At 36.5% G+C, this 1,634-nt stretch overlaps 1 protein-coding gene across 1 annotated transcript; it reads left to right on the forward strand.

Moving 5' to 3' along the window:
- Window positions 1-812: 812 nt before the first annotated feature.
- Window positions 813-1,250, forward strand: LOC143604309 (uncharacterized). The gene has a single exon (XM_077080829.1). The coding sequence runs from the start codon at window positions 813-815 to the stop codon at window positions 1,248-1,250; it is 438 nt and encodes a 145-aa protein (XP_076936944.1).
- Window positions 1,251-1,634: the final 384 nt, after the last annotated feature.

Genomic DNA, 1,634 nt, shown 5'->3' on the forward strand with positions numbered 1-1,634 from the left:
CCCTAAACAAATTTACCCATATTTCTATTTTTGTTTTTTATTTAAATGGTAGAGGATCTTATGTGTAAGCTCATTCTTTCGGGATCATGTCCAAGGTTGATTCGTCGACCGCCGTGAGACCGTAAACCGTAAGCTCCCTGGTGCGCGGAAACCAGATGAAATCCGTAAACCCTCGCCCCCTGTTGGGTTCAAACCCGAAACTAAAACCCTGATTCGTTCCTTCATCCAGATATCCTTCGAACCGACCCAAGTAAAATCAAACATACATCTTCATTTAAGAATGGCATGCCTCTTACCACTAGAAAAACAAATTCTCAATACAGTTTCTATTTTTGTTGATAGCAATTATTGTCGCATGACTTTCTTAATGAACAAATTAAAAGAAGCGTGTCCAGATGACTGGAACCCATCAAATGCCGCGTAAACATAATTTCATTAATTTGGTTGGTCGTTACCAATTTATATTTAAAATATTGAATATTTCTTCAGCAAAAGAAAAGGTAATAAATTTTTATTTGATTTTGTCCATCTAAAAGTACTTAACATCTGACTCACTCACTAATCACCATCCTAAGCAAATGCTAAATATATAAAAGCTATATCTAATTAATATATAAAAGTTTGGTGCCACAAATTTTTTTAATATTTTATTAGTTTAGTTTTATTTTTATGTAAATCTTTTTGATACTTTATCAATTATGATAACTTGGTATGATGGTTGTTGATATATTAGTTTTAATTCGTTGGATTACAAGTTCGAATGGAATAATTGGGTCCCCGGTAAGGTTGGTATCTTGACTTGGAGAGCGGAAATGGATAGGGTCCCGGTGTTATCTCTATTGACGAAACGAAATATCCGTGTGGACTCGATGGATTGCCCGGCGTGTGGTTTGATGGAAGAGACTACCGAACACATCTTTGTGTCGTGTGGTTTAGCCCAATCAGTTTGGCTGGTCATCTCCACTTGGTGTAAAGTTCCTCAGTTGTTTGCGTTTAGTGTCTGCGATATTGTTGAGTCATATAAATATTCCAAGTTTTCAAAGAGAAAGGCTAAAGCGTTTCATGCGGTTTGTCTCGTCACGCTGTGGTGTTTGTGGAAGGCTAGAAAGGATATGGTGCATAATGGCTCGATTGTGACAGTGGGTAATGTTGTGGAGGAGGTTAAAGCGCTTAGTTATCTTTGGGTTAAAAATAGGTCGAGTGGGTCTTCGCTCTCACGGTCAGATTGGGAAAAGTTTGGTTGCTTTTAAGTGGGTTTGCTATGTTTTCCCTTGTGTTGTTGCGTTTGGTTCGGTTCGAACAGCTTGCTTGGCCGGCTCTGTTGTACTTTCTAATGTTTCTAATTGATTTCGTTTGCCTTTCAAAAAAAGGAAAGGAGATTGGGAAAAGGAGTATACAAGTTCAAGTCCCACCTCTAAAAGTTTCTTTTGTCATTTTTTTTTGTCATGTGAAGACTTTCTTTGAATATCTTTTTGGTTTTTTTTTATTATTATTTTATTTGTTTTTTGGTTTAAAAATGTTAATTTGTCAAAATTATTATTTAGGTTATTTTCGATACCATAACGAACCTATTCGATACCCATCGAATTTGCGTCGATTCGTTGTCGCAACGTCCATGTTTTACTGATCACATG

Source organism: Bidens hawaiensis, unplaced genomic scaffold (assembly GCF_021521415.1).
Source record: "Bidens hawaiensis isolate Kalapana, Puna unplaced genomic scaffold, B.hawaiensis_p1.1 tig00064723_1, whole genome shotgun sequence".
Classification (NCBI taxonomy): Eukaryota; Viridiplantae; Streptophyta; class Magnoliopsida; order Asterales; family Asteraceae; genus Bidens; species Bidens hawaiensis.